Source organism: Pantherophis guttatus, chromosome 2 (assembly GCF_059756535.1).
Source record: "Pantherophis guttatus breed Tessera chromosome 2, ASM5975653v1, whole genome shotgun sequence".
Lineage (NCBI taxonomy): Eukaryota > Metazoa > Chordata > Lepidosauria > Squamata > Colubridae > Pantherophis > Pantherophis guttatus.
In genome coordinates this window covers 198,602,118-198,621,192 of record NC_142064.1, presented here as the reverse complement: position 1 = coordinate 198,621,192, position 19,075 = coordinate 198,602,118, and the positions used below count along the sequence as shown (strand labels likewise).

The window sequence follows — 19,075 nt, the reverse complement described above, 5'->3', positions numbered from 1 at the left end:
AATATGGAATACCCAAATTCTGATAGAAACAAATGAGTAGGTGAGTTGGAAGTTTCGTTCCAAGATCAAGCCTTTTTTTTAAATTCCTTGCAGACACCTAATTCTTGACTAAAACGTCTGTTAATGGATTTTATGCAAGTAGAGAATGCATGAAAACTACTTGCCTAAATAGCACTAGCACTTTGACTTATATAACCACAGTGTTTTACAGCCCTCTCTGAGCAGTTTACAATGTCAGCATATTGCCCCCAACAATCTGAGTCCTCATTTTACCAATCTCAGAAGGATGGAAGACTGAATGTACCTTGAACTCCATCAGGATCAAACTCCAGGCTGTGGGCAGAGTTGGCCTGCAATACTACATTTTAACCTACCAGGGATCCTAAAATTCTATACTCACAATTAATCTAAGCATACTTTAAGACCTATTTTATCCCAAATCACCACCCTGAGTGTAGGTTGGGCAGAGCTTCCAGGATTAAGTGTCTATTTGAACTTCAGTTTCTCCAATCCTGCTCCAACAACCACTACACCATTCCAAGTTCTCACTGTCTAAAGAACTGGAGCACACATTTGCCTGAAATAGTCTTACATGCCAAGCAGGAATATCTTGTATTGCAACTTTCACAGTTGTCGTGTCTTGTCACAGGTTTATTAATTTTTAAATTGTGAACAGTTGTTAATAACAATGGCTGTGTTGGTTTTTTGTAGTTTGTAGTTCAGATACCATGTTGGGGAATAGCCAGTGCATGTTTGTTATTATTTTATTTTTTCCTCTTCATTAAGTATTACAAATTATAAGCAATCTGAAAAAGAATCAAATAAAGTCACCATGGAACCTTATAATACAGTAAAAAAAAAATTGAATTTATTGAATGAAACATCCAGTTAAATATATCATTCAGTTACAGCATTATCATACATAACATCATCTGCATCTCTTCCAGAGTACACCCAATGTACATAGTGGCTTGCTGTACACACAAGTAGGCACAAATAAATAAACACTGACTGATTCGATAGACGCACAAACAGACATTATTTCCTATCTTCAAAGTCACTCTTTGTAGAAACATTTGAGGATAATTGCATGCATTTCCCAAATTTAGGTTACCCAAAATATGTTTGCCTGATTCTGCACCGTAGTTAAATATGTGTCACCAAGCTACCCTAAAAGGAGCAGCAGTATATCTAATTGAAGGCAAAGGCCCAAAGTGATAAATTAAGAGTAACCTTGAGGAACTGGAAACTATTCCCAAAGTTCTGTGCAAACATTAGCTGGGGTTTTCATCTAGTCTCCAAATATGTAGTGTTCCAGTTTCTTAGATCTATGCACAGATCTCAATACCTTCAACGTGTCCCCTTTGGAAGTCAATTTTGGGGATTTTGATAGTCATAGACGTTTGGGGAATACCAAAGCTGTGTTTGGATTTTGCACATATCTAATTTCACAAGGGCAATCGCTTCTTTTACAAATAAATCAAATTAAAGTAAGCAGACATGACCGACACTGAAATGCCCTTTTTATTCATTATCAGAGACACAACAGACTAGATGACAAAGATAATGTATGGAGAGAGAAATCAGAAATGTTTACTTCAAATCTCATAATTACCGACTCAGTATGAGATCTGAGGAGGACATGACTACATTACAGACAAAACTAGACAACAGATCAAAAAACTCTTAATGTGGCCATTGCTGTAGCTTTATCCTTCTATGAGGACTACTGGAAACAAGTGTATAGATAATCCAATAATTCAAAACCGCCTCTTTCTGTCTGTGCAAGAACATACAAATACACAGTTTATTCTGGGGGGGGGGAGGAAAGAAACGGTAAAAGACAATTGTATGCAGGCAATTTTAACATGTGTACCAAGACAAGGCCACCAGCCACAATGCCATGGATATGTTATAATTAGTGGTAATGTCTGATGTAGACTTTTTTCATTAAAATCCTGACTGGAAAAAGTGTTCTTTCCCTAGAAGTCAAGAAGAAGTACTATTCCCACCAAGAAGAATGCTTCACATAGTGTTCAGTCAGAATACACAGTTTTATAGAACCATAAATTACAAAGACATATTAAGGCATCTATTGAAAAATAAGTGAATAAAATCATTTCATTCAGTGGCTCTGACTAATACAACTAATAGCCAACCTTGGATCCTCAAGGACTAGCAGAATGCTATCAAAGCAATATTATGTGGTGATGAACTTTTCAAATAATGGAAGATCTACAAATCAATAAACGTTAAAATCCTGCATTTTCTATGGGAGTTATACTTAAGAACATCTACCAAATTGGTCTTAATGGCACTTACTATTTGAAAAGTGCAGCAATCCCAAAGTTAAAAAGCCAGTATCCAATTCAATAATGTTTCTTTGTGACTTCATTAAGTTCCCTTGTTTTTCTACTTTCTGCATCCATTCTGCTTCTGTTTCAGTGCGAATGGTCATATAATGTTCACATAATCACTTATAACAGTTCAAGATAAGATTATAAGACTGCAAGAATGCACAAGCATAACATTATCAATTCTACTGTTTGTAATAATTATGAAGTCAAAATATCAGTTTATTTATTTTTTTTAAGTTAAGAAATGTGTCATTACCACTTTAAATTTTATTTACTCTTGACTACTCTGGCTACCTGGCAAAGGTTCTAGTTAATCATGGTAAAAACTTGCAATACTACTAACCTGCAGGTTTCTGCTCATGTCTCACTGTCCTGGGTTCACTGGCAAAATTTAAAGCAGTTTTAATTTACATTTCACCATTATGTTGCCAGGACCAGAACATAGAATATTTGTCTATTTTCTCACATGCTTTACTACCAGTATATGGGGAAAGAAATATAAACCCCACGTATAGCCCAGAGTTAATGAGATGTCTGTAGTTTCAGAAGAATGAGAAAGGGGATAGGAAGCTAACTCGCAATTCATTTAATTATTTAATCAACCATACAGCAATGCATAAAAAGTAGATAAATCATTACAATATTTAAAACTAGACTACAAAACATTTCCAAAATAATTCATAAACCCTACATTTCAGTTTCTATTTAAAGTGTTAAATAAATATATGAGTGTCATATCTGAAGAGTGACAATTCCTTGCTCCCTTCTTCATCCTGTGTGGCTTATTCAAGAACAAAGTTAAAGATGCAACCTAATAATGATTACTGGAAGAAATAAACAATGGTATGCATCCCATCTTCCTTTTTTTTAAGCCATTACCTGATAGAAATAAGCCCTACTGAATTCAGGGAGCAAAAAATTGTTTCCTGGTAAATTGCATTTTAATTATAATTTAAGTGTTACAGTCAAATTCAGATTGCTTGGCTAATTAGATAAAAACAGAAGAAACCATAATGCAAGCCGCATGTATGATTAGTTAGAAAACCAAAATTGTAGTATAAAATACTTAATAATGCCATGAAGCAGCTGAAATCTTAGGAAATAACCTTTGTGTAAACTATTTAATTTCAACACTGTTTCTGAGAACAGTGTTTATTTATTTATTAATTCAATTTGTATGCCGCCCCTCTTCGAAGACTCAGTGTTCCTGAGAACAAAGGCAAATAACAGAAAATAGGATGTGTATTGCACTTTTAATACCGGGATAAGAATCTCCCTGTGCCCGCTCAATCAATTTATTTATCTATTTTGATTGGCTCGCTTTTCTCTTATATGTAAAATAAGAAAAACATGAAAGTTGGGCCGATGAATTTAACCTCTGTACACATGCTAATTGGCTGTGATTATGTAGCTCTCAAAGTGTTTCCATAATACAGAAGCAAAATAATTCAGAAGTTACAACTATGCATCTGACTCACATTATGTTTTATAGTGTATATACATATATACTCGTGTTAAATTATTGTTTACATGAATTGGATTATAATCATGACATTCAAGGCATTTTTCAAAATGTATGCTTAGTGAATGATCCTTGAAGCTACAACAAAGTAAAAGCTTACAATAGAGGATTGTTTTATAATATCCTGTTGTTTACACAAGTATAAAAAAAAATCTTTAAAAACACTTTTCAATATCCTGTCCAGTTCACACATGTATCTTTTTCCCCACAGCAATTTGATATGAACCCTGCTATAGAGTCAAACTAGCATAGTGCTGGATTTAGCAATATAAACCTTATTTCCCTTTTTATATGCAGTCCAATTGGTGTTGCCTGAGAATTATACATTATACAGCATGATGCTGTTTTTAGCTTTCAGTCTTATTACCAATAGACACAGAAACTCATGGGATAGAAGCATGAACTTATAGTGTCCGTTTTTAATATTAAACATTGAGTTTCATTTACATTTCCTTCTTCTGTGTTAGCTACCACTCTCAAGCTCTATCTCGCTTGACATGCAACTATCCAAAAGGAGGAATTTACTTTAGAAATGAGACATATGGTTTCTAAATTGATAGCCTGAAGTAGTTTAGAACAAGAACAATGAAAATAAAAATGAACTGGTAACATGATGCTCCAAAGGTTTCATAAAAATCATCTGGTGAGGAGTATTAGGACTCCTAATTCTCCCCACATCCACTGCTCTTGATCCAGAAGTCTAGTAAAATCCAAGATGCTTGCAAGTCATTCAGTTTCTTCCAGGTAGGGATAATGGAGCACCCATATATATATATTTTATATGTCTCCTAAATCCACCCCATACCAAAAAAGAAGCATAAATAAATAAGAGTACTAAAAAAGAGCCCCTTCTTTTTTAACCGTAGCCGTATCTGTTTAATCTATAAAATAAATAGATTTGGAAAGCAAGGAGAAGCCCCAAGTTCCTGCACTTGCTATGAAGAAACTCAAGATCCATCCGAACTGCAGGTAACTTTTCAAAGTGAAAACAGGTTACAGTATCATGGTAAAGCAACGGTGGCATTGGACACAGTTGGTACAATCAGTTCATAGAGGGATTCATATGTCCCCACAACAAAGCCAGTAATACCGAAGAGGCTGATGAGAATATCTTTGGCCAGGATGAGCGGGTGCAGGCCTTCCGAATAATAGGTGAAGATCTCCAAGAGGGGCGGGATAATAAGTGCTAGAGCACTGCTGCTCACTGAGCCTACCAGAGCTATGACAATGTCCAAGCGAGGTATCAATATTGCAAGGGCACCTGAAGGGTAGAAAAGGAGGAAATAAAAGCTTTGTCAGGGAAGATACCTAACTGAAGAGCAAGCGGCTGAGGTAATTAGTCTTTACTTCAACTTCAACTTTACAACAACTTCAAATGAAATAAACATCGTTTTAATTTTGGAGTATGTTTTTAGTCTGTAATGAACGCTTCTGGCAAAATGGAAAGGGACATTAACAGACACTGAATCATGACAAAATGTGCCATCAGTATGTACACTCTTCATGTGTGGAATTTGTAAACATTTTGGAATGAATTATTGAATCTAGCACCAATATTATTTATTACTAATATCTGTACAAAGCTATTGCATTAGTCAGGGGTCCCCAAATGTTTTGAGGTGATCAATTTCACGCCTTTGGAATTCTGAGACCATGACTTGAGTGCCATGTGGGGTGAAGGTGGCAACCATATTGGACAAGTCACATCACTATAGCAACCTAAGAGGATTTTTCACACATCTGTTGTTGTTTTTTAGCAACCAAGACACTGCAGATCAATTTTGCAGCTCACTTTTACCCTTTTGGTGTAGGAGTGGGGCAGGGGTGGGGAATGATGAGACTTTTATGACTTATGACTTCTGGCTGGCTCAGGAATACTGGGAGTTGAAGTCCACAAGTCATAAAGAGGCCATGGTTTCCTACCTCTCATGTAAGGGGTATATTTTCCACCAAACAAAATCACTGTACTGCACTCAGCCTCCATTTTTATTTTCTGTAGAGCCCAGTAATTTTCTTAAGAATATCTTTACCGCAATAAATCATCCTGTGGGCTAAATCTCTACCTGCCAAGTGAAAAGAAAACTCTCACCACTCACATGTTACGCAGACAAGGAGTACTCTCAGCAGCACTTTGCAACATAATCTCCAGCGTTCTGGGACCTTGGAAGCAGCCACAGGAATTATTATTTCTGCAGGGACATAGAACTGCAGAGCATAAGTGAAGAAGATTCCGAGGGAGTAGAGCAGCTTGACAGACTGGTACAACCTGCAAAAATGAGGCAAGAACCAACCATTAAACCCACTCAGCTTCCTCGTGAAAAACCAAACCAAAAATTGAAGTAGTGCAGTGATTACACTCTTTGAGAATGCTTTGGCTCCCTGATCCAGAGATCACTAGGGAAATTTGGCTTACACATAAGGAGACAAACTAAAAGGAGGTAAGTCTTCCTTGATGAAAGAAAGTGTTGTTCCTAAATCAGGGCTTTGGCTATTGTAGAAAGCCACATGCCAAAGGATTTGTAGGTAAACAACAAGCGAAAGGAATATCCTATGAAAAACTGCCTGTCCCTGTTATGACAACCACTAAAATTCTTGTTCAAAATTACTTATGACTTAATGAGTTTTTAAAGGCATGGGTTCCTGTTTAAAACTGAACATTCACTCAACAATGCAAGATGTTTTATTTCAAAGCCTTCATTTTTCAGATAGTGAGAAATTTCTGATCTCATCAGAATTCAAATTCCTTGTATGCCATCACGAGATAGATAAAACTGATAGCTAGTTGCATCACTATTATAAAATTAGAGGGCAGTACTAACTAAATGTTGTTGGAAGATACATTGCTAGAGTTGATGGGGCTGGAGTTTAATAAAGGACCCATTCCCGGATTATCAAAATCATTGTAAATTTTAGTTTTGAAAATAATACAGTATATATTTTTTTAAAAAATATAAAGAATCAACACCTGAATTTAAGCTCTCTCTCCTATGGAACTAATTCTGTTTAACTTTAGTGACCACGAAAAATAAATAAAATGAAGTAAAACCCAAAATACATTTTTTAGTCTCACCTACAGTTCTGCAACATCATTTTTCTTGTATTTCCTTCTAGATATTGTCACATTATAACTCACAGCTCCCTACTGAAATTTTGACATTGGAAATATGTCCTATCAGTTTTGATGTTATATTTATCTAAGAATTTCTATTAGAAATGGATAAAAATGAAAATTTGATTAAATCATCTGTATACAATAATTTATGAATTGGAGAACCTGCTGGTGTGGTTGGAGTAGAAGAAGGGAGACTGGAGTACTCATGGCTTCCATCAGAATTAGAGTTGGGTGAAAACAAATGAGTTATGGGAATTACACTAGACAACTTTATTATCATCAATGCCAAATTTTCCAAGGAGGTATTCTAAGCCAATGCGATGGTGTCCTACATGTGGCAATATGCTTAGTCAGCCAATATAAATAGTTCTCGGTTCCCAGGATCATGAATGAGAATGTGATAACCCAAAAGATAACCCAATTACAGGGGACAACTGCTCTGCATTCTCAAATATTTCTGTGGCAGCACTGGTTTTTCTCTTAGTACAAAATGCACTACTTGAAACATGGGATACATGGTTGAATCGGTTCAAAGTATGTCAAATTTGGAACACAGAGAAACATGACTTGCTATAAGAGACGGTGGCCATGAGAAAGAGTGAAGACATGAGACAGCAAGTAACCGGGAACATACTCTAAGAGCTTCCCTACAAAGGAAGCACCTTTGCAAATTTTTTTTTACTTCTCAGCATCCACCTCTGCAATTCCCTTCTTGCTCATTCAGGAGTAGCCTGTAGTTCGGCCTTCTTTCTGCCTGGTAACAAAAGCTTCCCAGTTCAACTCACCAACAGTTGGGGAGATTGAGTGTGATGCTGGCCTGGATGTTAGCTCCAAAGCGCAAATATCCTAGTGTTCCCAAGCTGAGGTAGAACGTGGTAACTATCGCCATTCCCACATACAGGATAGTGTGAAAGTGCTGGGGGTTCTTCATTTTGTTTTCTAGAGGGAGCACCTTAGAAAAGAAAAAAAAAGAAAAGCCCCAAATAGTCAATGAATATCATTTTACTCTCCTAATTAACCTAACCTCTTCACAATAGACCAGGACATGCTTAGCATTTGATCTTCTCAAAGAATTGCTGCCTTGATTAGAGAAGGAAAGATATATAGTAACTTCTTAGCGTGACCCTAATTTCTTTGTTTCTGAGACAAGACTATGCAGAGTCATTCTGCATTAAATTATGGTATTTGGCTGGATCAGATCTATGCTTCAAATAAAGTTATCCATTGGCTTCTTAAAAATCCAAGAAAAGAAGATTCTACCAACTCTTTATTTCTTTTCCCTTATTTCCTGGGAGGGGAAAAAAAATCTTCCCCAAAGTTAGTACTACCGTAAAGCAGGGGACTCTCAGGAACTGATTCTAGAAAACACAATAGGAAAGCAAATTGTTATTTGTTGCTGTATTTTCATTGTCAGGAAAGGAATGAGGCCCTTAACTAAACTTTTTTGGCAATGATGGGTTGGGGGAGAGATGTGAGCCTCAGGTAGGACAACTTATTGAACTGGCTTAGTTTCTAATACTTTATTAGATATTCCAAACCCCTTCAATCACATCTGATAATTTTGCACTTGCAACCCTTTGTCCCGAGTCTTGCTCTGAATCCTCAGAAATTGTCCTTATGATTGTCATAGCAAGAAAACAAAAAGAGTGCAAAATAATTGAAGTCAGTGCATAGACTGAGGCCTAATAAGCATTTGATAGGGCTCTACTCTTGCTTTCATTGCTTGAATGCATGACATAATCCAATAAAATGTCTCACAATAGCAACAATCTTTCAAGGAACAAAATTATCCCTATGGAAAATTAGATCTAAATTGCTGAAAGATAAAAGACAAACACGACCAGGCCAGAGAGAAGGAAAAAAGAACAGAATGGATCAAACATTTCTATGTTTATTCCAATAGATCAAACTAGATATGTTCAAAAGATTAGAGCTATGTAAGATCATTCATGTACACTGTTATGTTGCATTTTAACTAGAGTTTCAAATGAGAGTTCTAACTTAGAAAACTTAACATAAAAGAAGTGTTTGATCCCAGAACAGCTGTGAGCGATTATAAAGTACAAACTGGTACAAACTGGTCAGATGCTGCCAAAGGATACAAAGATTTTCATTCAAATATAGACAAAAATATCTTAACAGCTTTTTGGTCTTCTCATATGTTCAATGCCTTAAAGACTAAACATTTCTGGTATCAGTGTTCCGAGTAACGCATCCAAAGAAATCAGAACTCTAAGGCAGGAACATTCCTCAGAGAACATGTTTATTGGACACATCGTATCGGCACAGCCAACGAAAACCAGTTTCCCACGGTTACCATGTAATTCAAAGAGCAAAAGTTTCCCTCCCCAAGTGTCACAGGTCACATTGTCCAATCAAAGCAGTTGGTGGTCTCCCTCGATCACTTCTGCTCCTCCTCCTACTGCCATCTGTTGGGATGACCTTGGTTCCCACAGGAGAGCTCTTTATTTTGTCTACAAGAGGGTCAAGCTATTTCCCTCTCATCCTGCCCCCATAGTGCGTGGCAACTGTGAAGAAGCACAAGATGGCTTCAGCCAGGTTCGATTCAGAGTTGACATCTGGATGCAAAGAGACAGATATGCTAAATGCCACCTGACAATCTACCAGACCTAAATTATTTTTCAATTCCTAGCAAAACAAGATTCCAAGCCAGGATAACCCTGGCAACATTAAGACCTGTGGACTTCAGCTCCCAGAATTGCTGGCTGGGGAATTCTGCAAATTAAAGTCCACGGGTCTTAAAATTACCAAGGTTGGACACCCCTTTTTTAAGCTACGTTTCTAGGCAAGACTTACCACTCCGATGCCTTCAAAGGCAAAGATGGCTGTACCAAAAAAGAGAGGCATTGTTTTCCAGGCAGCTACCATAGGCAGATGGCTAGGATTTGGAATGTCCTAAAAGGAAGAAAAGCAGAGCATCTTTAGAAGGAGTGCCAACAAGGAGCAGTTGCAATTTAGGAAACTCTCTTATACGGAAGCAAACCAACAGAACCCTCCTCACTCAGATTTTCTACACCTGCCTTTTCGAACTTAATACCCTTCTTATTTGCTAGAATTACCATTCCCGGAGCTCATAAAAGCCTTGCTGGCTACCACCTTGTGGGAACAAACTTGATAATTTCTTGCTTCATTGTGCTTGTATTCTGCCCAATTTACAAAACTCTCTGGGCAATTATGTGGTTATAACATTTTTTTTTAAAAAAACTAGAATTATAGCAAAATATACATTGTTGAGGAAAAATACAAAATGTATGTAAAGTACTATAAACTGCCCAGAATCATTTGTTAGAGAGATGGCCAGCATATAAATGTAATAAAATAAAACAAAACATTGCAGAGATGGCAGTGAAATCAAAATTGAAAAAATATCTCTTACATGGTAGCCTTACATTGATCAGTTACTACTATCCAAGTTTTCAGGCAACAATTTTCCTGTGCTATATATAAAGAAGTTATGGAAATTCAACTACTTCTATTATTTCCCTGACTTCTCCTTAAGAAGGTGTTGGATTTAAACACATTAGTATCTATGAATCTCATAGATTACTGAAAACAAGAGAATACAATGCTCAGGTGGTCTTCTACCAGCTACCAAAATCTTTCTTACTATACTCTTCCCTCATGAAATGAAATGCTGTCCCTCAGATGCAAAAGTCTACCATAAGAAATAATTAATTTGTCCCATTTGTATATGAAAAAAATCAATCTCTTTATGGAGTTATTTTTCATTCTGCCCTCAAAACAAGCATCTTATTGTTTCATGGGCTGGGCTTGGCCCACTTGATCTCTTCACATATGACATTTGCTCCTTCTATTCTGCCATTCATAACCTTTCAGAAGTATTTCCTCTTTCTTCAATACGTCCCGACCCAGAGCCCTTCACTCATTTGCATGTACCATCTCGTCCACCCATCCTTTCAAATTGTTTTTCAAGGTAACTTTTCCTCTAAAGTTATTTGTCAGAATCATATTTCACCCCGTCCAACTAAAATAAAATAAAAATAAAATAAAGCTTAAAACACATGATCATGCCTTTCCCTTTGTAACCAAAGTTGACATTTAAATGACAAAGCACAAAGGCACTATTTCTGTCTTCAAAAATGTTTCTTCCGCACAATACCATGGAATCCTTATTAAATATATAGCATATTCCATTCACCACAGAATTATTATTATTATTGGATATGCAAAACCAACAAAATGGCAACACTAAGTGCTGAGAAGATGCTGACAGGAATCAATTTTATACATACCCTGACAATGTACTGATATAACATTATCAGGCTGCTCAACATCAGAATATTGGCTGCCATAGAGAAAATGGAAAGAATCTTGAGATTCTGGATGAAGACGAGCAGTATCACAAATGGTAAGAAGGCCAGGATATATAACTGAGAGCTCATTGTTGGAGTCCACAGAGCAGTTTCATTGGCACTGCAATCATTGGTGGTACCATTGGCAGCAGATATTACCTGAATAATTATAAAGATAAGAATAAATTGCTTATGAATCAGCTGTCTTCCACATGATTTTTAAAGTGATTATAATAAATTGTACTCAACCAGATTGCCCCAATCTGGAACTACTTAGAAGTGTAGGGCTTCATTACATAGGATATAGGATTACGAGAGTTAACCCAACACACTTGAAGTCAGAGGGTGGAAAAAAACTTCTCTAAACCACCCAGAGTCACACAAGTATGGTGGATAGTATGGAAATTTGATAAATAAATAAAATAAATTCTAATTCCATCCCTAAGTAAGTAGGATTTACAAAGGAAAGTTTGCACACTCCAAGTATGCAAAATGTGATCATAAGTAAGCAGCACAACACAATGCACACACAAATGCAAGGATGTTAAGAAAGTCTGAGCTTTGATTCCCACTTCTCACAGGATACCACTCATGATTTCATACCCAGATATTAGTTCAAAAGGAACAGACGGTTCTGAACACCCACGTAAGAGGGCACCAACTGCCCTCTCTACAAAAAAAAAATTGTATTAAAGCAGACTGTCAATACTTCATAAAATTAAACACACAAAACAACTCCATTTGGCTTTAGTGCAAACTTATTATTAAATCTGCTGAGACACTAGCCCCCTTCAGCAAATATTAAACTTATGGTATCTAAATCAGGATGAGAAGTACTTGCCAAGTTATACAATGCATTATAGTATATTCAAATATGGAATCGAGTTGTTGACTCATGTATCATGATTTATCATGTAAATGGCTGACAGGAAATCAGGAACTCAGACAAAACAAATGAAAATATTTTTCTCAAATTCAGAAAGCAATGATTCCACATAAGAAAACACAGCCTTGGGTGGCACTTCTGTGTTCTGCTTCCCTCAAAGATTAATACCGCTGAATCCAGCATATCCTTTGTGATTTCTCAAGACATGAAAGAAGCACATCTGAGATGACACATAACAAACAAATTTGAGAAAAATGCATCTCATCTTTTGTAAATTTAATGAAAATATTCTATAAGTTAATTTAATGGTTGGATGTATACGTTGCCATTCTTCTAAGAGAAGTAGCATACATAGAATTTTGTTCTTGATTTCCCCAGAACAACAATTTTACAAGGTGGCTGGGGTGAGAGATGGTGACTGGCACAAAATACCCCTTTATACCAGACAATGTACTTGATTTAAATCTTCCCAGTCCTAATCTAATACTGCACCATACTTGCTCTCCTTTCGCTTTGGTCCAAGTATAGGAGGGTTTGTTTTGTTTCTGGGAAATAGTTCAGTGTCTTTCTAATTGCAGCAGGATACATATAATTTATGATAACAAGAGACTCAACCATGGGTCTCTTACCAAACACATGAAAGGGATACATGAGAGAGCATGAAAGCCGCTACTTGAAAAAGGTAAAGTTACAACAATGCTTATGATCCTGAATTTTTAGCGATACTTGCTTTAGATATTATAACACATTTCATTATGTTGATTCTTACCTGTCTGAAATTGTCAGCAAGGAATACAAAATATACACAACAGAATCCCAGCTGAGTAAGAATTAAGAAAAAACTTACTAGATACCTAAAAAACAAAACATACTGTAAGCACGCAAGATTAACAGTTGTAAATATTTAACCTTCCTGATGTATCAATTCAATCTTCTGAAATATTGCTAAATACAAAGTCCAATTAAAAATATAGTGCTCAGTTTTAATGAAAATTCAAAAAATATGTTGTCAAAATGACATCTTATAATGCAATCAGAAACAGAATGAATCTAGTCAAATCAAACTCATGTTGTGTGAGGATTATAACGGCAAAGTAGTAATAATTTTCCCCCACTATAGTATTATTTTTCTCAATAATTTTTTTTAATAGGTAAGACCCACTCTCAAAAACCTTGCCAAAATTGTGATATAATGAATTTCTCAGTAGTTAAATTCCATAAAACATTTTAAATGGAAATTTGATTATTTTATAACTACTTGAATTCAAGCCAGCTTTTGTATATGTCTGATGCTACACTATTATCTTCAATCTGCAAGATCTCAATTCTGTAAACAATATGCTCGGTATGGTTTAGCCCCATGATGGTGAACCTATAGCACGCGTGGCACAGGTGGCACATGGAGCCATATCAGTGGGCACATGAGAGTTGCCCTAGCTCAGCTCCGGAGCGCAGGTGTGCACTGGCCAGCTGATTTTCAAGCCTTCTGGGCCCACCAGAAATCAACAAACAGGCTGTTTCCAGCCTCTGGAGGGCCTCCAGGGGGGTGGGCACACACGGGTGCGACCCCCCCCCGCGCGACCCATGCTTTTAGCACACGACGGCAAAAAGGTTAGCTATCACTGGCTTAGCCAATGGTATATTCATCCAGCTGGGACCTTCATAGTTAGTTATATTTAGCAAGAAATATAGCAGTTGGCTCAGTTTAGTCAAATGTAATATTTAATAGAGTAAATGATCGCACCCTCCTTAATGGAGGCAGAAACCTGACCTAAAGAAATCTTGTCTGATTTGAAAGACCCAAATCAATCTTCCCCGATCTGAGTCCTTCCTCTGTACTGCAAATGGAACTCATAAAATTCACAACCCGCATAACAAAAAAAATTACCTCCATTTTAAATTGATCACCATAGATCAGGGCTGTCAAACTCCCGGCCCATGGGCCAGATGCGTCATGCACTGGCCATGCCCACGCCCAGTTTAGCAAAGGGGGAAAACGTCCCAATATGTCACGTGATACCGCCATGATATCATGAGTTTGACACCCGTGCCATAGATGATACAACACAAATATAATTAAGCTAAGTACCTTCCCCAGATAGAATGAGTTCTGAGCCATGAAATGGGACCAGCTTCTAGCCCATGCATCACAGCATCCCCATATTCCAGAAATGGTTTTTGATGTCTATTTGAAAAAATGAAAAGAAAAGCAGAGATATTTAGAATAGTAAGGAGGAAAAGTGATTAATCTGCTTTCTGAAAAGGCACCTGTTGAGAAAAACAAAGTTTTGCAATGTATCTTGACAGTGGGAATATAAGAACACAGTAGCACTGATTTAGGGCTATAAAAACTTCTTGTACATATCCAATTCTATCACAGCAGCTCAGTTTGATAATAATAGGTCCTTGGGAAGGATTCGATGCCAAATCCAGTGCAAAAATCTGTCTGAGAAATCATACAATTTTTCGTTAAAATGTATTTGTCTATTAATAATTATTTATTTTATATTTATATTTCATTTTTTATTAAAATAAATTATGTCATGTATGTGCTTTATATATTTCATTGTACATTTATCAAATATATATTGCTTTTTACTAATTTATTATTAAAACTAAATAAACAAATATTAATAAGTATTAATCATTAAAAAATTAATGATATGTTAACATTTATTAAAAAGGTACTGGAAGAATATCTGAAAAACAGTGAAGAAAATGCACTGAAGCTAGTGTACAATAAAGGCTTACTGAGTATGGGAGAGTTCAGACTGGCCTACAGGAAAGACCAAATGAAGAACAGAAAAGAGATGTGGCAAGGCAAAGTATTACATGGCCAGTACATTTTTAAAAAAAATAGCAAGCCAAAAATTAACAAGATCTGACAATGGCTAAGAACAGGAAAGTTGAAGAAAGAGAGAGAATGGCTAATTCTGGCTGCACAAGACCAAGCCTTAAGAATAAATGTACCGTATTTTTCAAAGTATAAGACACACTTTTTTCCTCCTAAAAGAGGCTGAAAATTTGGGTGCGTCTTATACTCCGAATCAGTGGTGAAATATAAAATTTGTTACTACTGGTTCTGTGGGCGTGGCTTGGTGGGGGGGGGATAATGTGACTGGGTGGGCGTGGGCAACTTTTTTTTTTTTACTTTTAAAAGCATTTTTTCTGCAACCTTAAGAGGTTGCAGAAAAAAATGCTTTTAAAAGCCTCTGACAATCAGGCAACTCAGCTGAGATTGTCAGAGGCTTTTAAAAACATTTTTTTCCCTGCAACCTCTTCAGCTGGGCATGGGGGGGGCAGGGATTTTTGCTACTGGTTCTCCAGACCACCTGCCGCCATCGCTACCGGATCGGGCAAACTGGTCTGAACCGGGAGCATTTCACCCCTGCTCCGAATGTAACCCTGCATGGGATGCCCAAAATGGCTACCCAGAACAGCTGCTGCCTTCTCTTACCCCTTCCACGTTTTGCCTGCTTTAATCACTGGAGCTCCCTCTGAGGATCAGCTGTGCTTTTGAAGCTGTTTTTCAGCCCCAACGCGAGCAAAACAATCTTCCATGCTTTGCCTGCTTTTCTAATTACTGCTTCCTCCAACAATCAGCTGTACTTTAGAAGCTGTTTTTTAGCCCCAACCTCAAAACCAGCGAGTGAATTAATGTGCTGGGACTAGCCAGATGAATACCTGGTAGGCAGAATTTTTTCCCCCTATTTTCCTCCCCAAAAACTGAGGTGCATCTTATACTCCAAAAAATACGGTATATAAAGCCAGAACTGAAAAGACAGCAACAGACATCAAATGACATCTCTGCAAAGAAGCTGAAGAAAAAGTGTATCACCTAGATTAGCTGCTGCAAGGAGATAATACAGATTGACTATAAACAATAGCATGACAAAGTAGCAACAATGGTGCATTGGAAGATCTACAAGAAATACCATTTGTCTGCAACCAAGAACTGGTGGAACTACAATGCAGGCAAAAAAGTAGAGAATGAAGAAGCGAATGGGTTTTGGGACTTCAGAATTCAAACAGACAGGCACCTGTCATGTAACATACCAGACTTAACAACCGTCGATAAGAAACACACCAAAAAAAAAATGGTCAGGACAGTAGATATTACAGAATCTGGAAACAGCAGGATAGAAGCGAAAGGACTGGGAAAAAACCCCACAAAAATATAAAACCTGCAAATACAGAAGTAGAATAACTGTGGCAAAAGAAAACAAAGATAATGCCAGTAATAATAGGCATCTTTGATGGGATCCCAAAACATCTGGAACACCACTTGAACACTATCGACATTGACAAAATCCCCATCAGTCTATTTCAAACATCAATTTTATTTGGAACAGTTTGTCTCTTGAAACAATACATTTAACACCACCATTCAACATCTCCCTATCCCAGCTTCTAGGGAAGGACTCAACAGGTGGATAAAAATAAACAATCCAGTCTAAAAATGTGACTGATCAGGCAACCAACCATAATAATAAGATCTCTCAGTGAGGTACTATTTTGACATGGTTGTGGGGCTTGTGAGGAAGATGAGAGCAATGACAGAGGTTCAACCACACTGGACAGTTGTCATCAGATGAGCCAGACAAAATGTGTGTCTCCAATAATATGGTGAGACATAATTTAGGTAAACCATACCAGATCGACCACAAGGACCACGCTAGGTGTTGGGCATCTGGTAACAAATGGACTACAAGACTCAGGACTGTTGGCTGAGCAACCAGGGCCAGCAGCTGCAAGTCTACTAGAACAAAACTTGCTTACCCATCATAAATACATAAAGAAATGATCTGTTCTTATAAACTAAGTCCATGAAGAAAAGAGTATTTGAAAAGAATGTACCAGTTCTGCAAGAACGGTATCCGGAACAGAAGCAACAGAACCAGGCTAGCAGATCAACATCAATTTATAATACAAAATAAAGTATACAGAGAAGCTTTGGAAGAACTGCAAAGGTCTACTCAGAACAAAGAAATCAAAGCCTTGCCAAAGTAGCTCAGACTATAGACACAAACCAGAGACAGACAGAGCAGAGAAAGCCAGTATCAAATTATATTCATTCCCAAACCAAGCACCTTCTCCTTCTGCCTTCTCCTCAGAAAGAACGAAGGCCATATAAAATAAGAAAAATTGAAACAAATAAATAAATCTAGAACAGCACAAAAACAACAGAATAAGGTTGTCTGCCCTGAAACCTGTTCAAAAGAAACAGCACAAGAATTAACAGATGCCAACACTATAATATCAAATGTAAGCACCAACCCATTGTAAGAAAGAAATCAACTAATGTATAGCATCGATGCATCTATAATTGAATAGCTTGGATGCAAAATCAACAAAAAACAAACAATGCACCATCAAAATGGAAGATCATGTTGGAAATTAAGATCAGCATTTTATGACCAGATGCAAGCAAGCTGGAGCAGATGAATGAAAAAAAAGCTGAAGAATCCGAAGACCAAAGTATATTTGATCAAGAAATATCACCTAGATCAAAGAAAATTAAGGAAGCACTAGAAATAATAAAGCAACAAGTAAAGGCTATAGTCCAGAAAATCTGCAGATACAAAACTTGAATTGTCTGCCATAAACAGAATCTCCAGTTTCAATTGAATCAGAAATGTTTCTCCCAATCCATCAATGTTGGGACTGCAATGAAGCAGTCAACACTTGACAAAGAAGAAACAGTGCAGTGCAGGATCAACAAAAATAATAATATATAATAATAATATATTAAATTTGTATGCTGCCCTATAAGTTCTATAATTGTAAATCATGATTCTGGGTGGTTTACAATTGTTAAAACATTAAAAAAAAACAAAGAACAATATAAGAAACACAACAATGGTACAAGACAAAAGAAAATGATGACAAAGAAAACAAACCCAGAGAGAAATTTCAAATATTTATGCATGCTTAACAGCAGTGGCTGTAATTCAAATTTTCTTTTTGTGATATTCTGAGGCATGTAGTGTGGAGTTTAATGTTTAGAATAGGTATATCTACACATCTTAGATCTTCAAACTTCAAATGTTGCCTGCTTTTCTGCTAGACCATTAATCTTTTTCATTTTGCTTCATGTGACAATAAAATCTCTCATGTATGGAGGAAAATCAGTACAGCAAGTTTTTACCCATATAGAAAAATAGATAACTTTTGCATATATTAGAATCTTCAATATTATATAAACAGAGCAAAGGCAAACATTGTAGGAAGAACAATGCATTACTCTATGCGGGCAAAAAAATCAGGAATCTGATAGCACTTTCTCTGGCTAATGAATTTTATTAACAGTCATAAAGTTTTGTGATGAAATCAGCTGCAGCTCATAAATGATTGCCCCAAAGATGTTTTTTTCAAGAGGCAACTGGACTTTGGTTTTTTTTTTGTTGTTGTTGTTGTTGTTTTTTGAAGACATTTTGCTTCTCATCCAAGAAACTTCATCAACTCTTGAGAAAAAAACACCTTTGGGACAACCATGACCCAGATGATTGAGAATCTCCATAAGACATAAAATCTTGTGTTTTTTTTAAATAGAATGTTCTACTTCAAAAGGCTGCTTACCAGACTCCTGATGTAGAACAGCTATTTGGGGCATTGTTGCATTGCTCTAGATCAGGGGTGTCAAACTCACATCATCATTCCCCCTTCGCTAAACCGGGCATGGGCGTGGCCAGTGCGTGATGCATCTACTTTTAACAGCCCTGCTCTAGATACTTAGCCTACCCTTTTCCCAATGATTCTGCTAATAGCAATAAGAAACCAGGACTCCTGAACTGGGTCAATGAGAAGAAGGAAGAAGCAATTAAGATTTCCTCTTTCCTTCTCAGAAACCAATATGGAATACTG

General features: G+C 36.8%; 1 protein-coding gene across 3 annotated transcripts in view; it reads right to left on the bottom strand.

Moving 5' to 3' along the window:
• Positions 1-846: 846 nt before the first annotated feature.
• The window catches only part of LOC117655041 (proton-coupled amino acid transporter 1-like), a 33,540-nt gene continuing 15,311 nt past the window's right edge, over positions 847-19,075 (bottom strand). For 2 of the 3 annotated variants that reach the window (XM_034402099.2, XM_034402090.2), the window contains exons 5-11: positions 14,301-14,396; positions 12,981-13,065; positions 11,266-11,484; positions 9,809-9,907; positions 7,777-7,943; positions 5,976-6,145; positions 847-5,140 (exon numbers count right to left, since the gene is read on the bottom strand). In XM_034402099.2, coding sequence (XP_034257990.1) covers positions 4,881-5,140; positions 5,976-6,145; positions 7,777-7,943; positions 9,809-9,907; positions 11,266-11,484; positions 12,981-13,065; positions 14,301-14,396 — 1,096 coding nt within the window. In that variant the 3' untranslated portion in view covers positions 847-4,880. The remainder of the gene's footprint in view (positions 5,141-5,975; positions 6,146-7,776; positions 7,944-9,808; positions 9,908-11,265; positions 11,485-12,980; positions 13,066-14,300; positions 14,397-19,075) is intronic. The other variant, XR_015732586.1, reaches the window with a different exon arrangement.